This window comes from Lampetra fluviatilis, chromosome 68, assembly GCF_964198595.1.
Source record: "Lampetra fluviatilis chromosome 68, kcLamFluv1.1, whole genome shotgun sequence".
NCBI classification, from domain to species: Eukaryota; Metazoa; Chordata; class Hyperoartia; order Petromyzontiformes; family Petromyzontidae; genus Lampetra; species Lampetra fluviatilis.
The window spans coordinates 1,387,438-1,389,816 of NC_136342.1; the positions used below are offsets into that span (position 1 = coordinate 1,387,438).

The 2,379-nt window shown below is 57.7% G+C and overlaps 1 protein-coding gene across 1 annotated transcript in view; it reads right to left on the reverse strand.

Annotated features, from left to right (window-relative positions):
* Positions 1-2,379, reverse strand: part of ZDHHC12 (zDHHC palmitoyltransferase 12) — an 18,894-nt gene continuing 16,515 nt past the window's right edge. The window contains exons 4-5 of the mRNA XM_078883074.1: positions 1,158-1,324; positions 1-447 (exon numbers count right to left, since the gene is read on the reverse strand). Of these exons, the coding sequence (XP_078739200.1) occupies positions 219-447; positions 1,158-1,324 (396 nt within the window). The 3' untranslated portion in view covers positions 1-218. The remainder of the gene's footprint in view (positions 448-1,157; positions 1,325-2,379) is intronic.

The following is a 2,379-nucleotide window of genomic DNA, read 5'->3' on the forward strand; positions in this document are numbered from 1 at the left end:
CACCACCACCGCCGCCACCATCGCCACCATCACGATTGCTGCCACCACCATCACCACCATCGCCACCATCACGACTGCTGCCACCATCACCACCACCGCCACCACCTCTACACGGCGTCGATCTCCGTCTCGCCGTCCCCGCCGCCCTCCGGCAGCCGCTCCTCCCAGTCGACCGGCGCGTCTCCCCGCCGGCACAGCAGCTCGGCCAGGTTGCCAGCTCAGCCGCGGTCAAACGGGCTCGCGGCAAATTCGCCGGCGCGCAGGTAGCCGATGCGTTCGCGCGCCACGAACTCCCAGGTGGTGAGGCCGGCCGCGGCGAGGAACGCGTGGCAGCCCAGCAGCAGCGCCACCACCGGGGCGGCGGCGCCCGTCAGCACCGTCACCGCCAGCGGGGAGGCGTTTGCCGAGAGCCACGGGAGCCAGTCGGGCACGGAGATCACGGCGGACCTGGGGGGGTGTGGGTGGTGGTGGTCATTGTCAGGGTGGTGAGCGTGGTGGTGGTGGTGGTGGTTGTGGTGGTGGTTGTGGTGGTGACGGTGGTGGTGGTGGTGATAGCGATGATGATGGTGGTGATGATAGTGATGATGATGGTGGTGGTGGTGATGATGGTGGTGGTTGTGGTGATGATGGTGGTGACGGTGGTGGTTGTGGTGATGATGGTGGTGATGATGATAATGGTGGTGGTGGTGATGATGGTGGTGGTTGTGGTGATGATGGTGGTGACGGTGGTGGTTGTGGTGATGATGGTGGTGATGATGATAATGGTGGTGGTGGTGATGATGATGATGGTGGTGGTTGTGATGATGATGTTGGTGACGGTGGTAGTTGTGGTGGTGATGATGGTGGTGGTGATGATGGTGGTGAAGGTGGTGTTTGTGGTGATGATGGTGATGATGGTGGTGACGGTGGTGGTTGTGGTGACGACGACGACGGTGGTGGTTGTGGTGATGGTGGTGGTGATGATGGTGGTGGCGGTGGTTGTAGTGATGGTGGTGACATTGGTGGTGGTGACATTGGTTGTGGTGATGATGGTGGTGAAGACGGTAGTGGTGACGACGATGGTGGTTGTGGTGATGATGGTGATGGTGGTGGTTGTGATGATGATGTTGGTGACGACGGTGGTGGTGCCTGCGGTGCCACCGCTGCGTGCTGCCAACCTTGCCAGCACAAAGGCCCACACGAGGGCCGCTAGCTGAGCGGCGAGGAAGGCCACGAAGGGCCCCTGGCTGAGCTCCCCGACGCAGTTCCCCGCCCAGGGGCAGTGGTGGTCGTAGCGGCGCACACAGCGCCGGCAGTGGTGGCAGTGCCGGGCTCGGAGCGGCTTCTGTGGGTGGCAGAGAATGTCGCGGTGACGGCGCGGACACCGCGGCTGTCACGGAAAGACGGGACACCCCCCCCCCACACACACACCACACACTACTACTACTACTACTCTAAACGCGGAGACACACACAGAGCCATAGAGACACAGAGAGACACACACACACACACTACTACTACTCTAAACGCGGAGACACACACAGAGCCATAGAGACACACACACACACACACCACTACTACTACTCTAAACGCGGAGACACACACAGAGCCATAGAGACACAGAGAGACACACACACACACTACTACTACTACTCTAAACGCGGAGACACACACAGAGCCATAGAGACACACACACACACACCACTACTACTACTCTAAACGCGGAGACACACACAGAGCCAGAGAGACACAGAAAGAGACACACACACTACTACTACTACTCTAAACGCAGAGAGACGCAGAGAGCCATAGAGACACAGACAGAAACATAGAGACACACAGAGACCCATAGAGACACACAGAGACACAGAGACACAGAGACACACAGAGACACACAGAGACCCATATAGACACATAGAGACCCATAGAGACCCATAGAGACACACAGAGACCCACAGAGACACATAGAGACCCACAGAGACCCACAAAGACTCACAGAGACCCATAGAGACCCATAGAGACACACAGAGACACACAGAGACCCATAGACACACAGAGACACACAGAGACCCACAGAGACCCATAGAGACCCACAGAGACCCATAGACACACAGAGACACACAGAGACCCACAGAGACGCAGAGACACAGAGACACACAGAGACCCATAGAGACACACAGAGACCCATAGAGACACACAGAGACCCATAGAGACACACAGAGACCCACAGAGACACACAGAAACCCATAGAGACACACAGAGACCCACAGAGACACACAGAGACCCATAGAGACACACAAAGACCCACAGAGACCCATAGAGACACACAGAGACACACAGAGACCCACAGAGACCCACAGAGACCCACAATGACACACATAGACACAGAGACCCATAGAG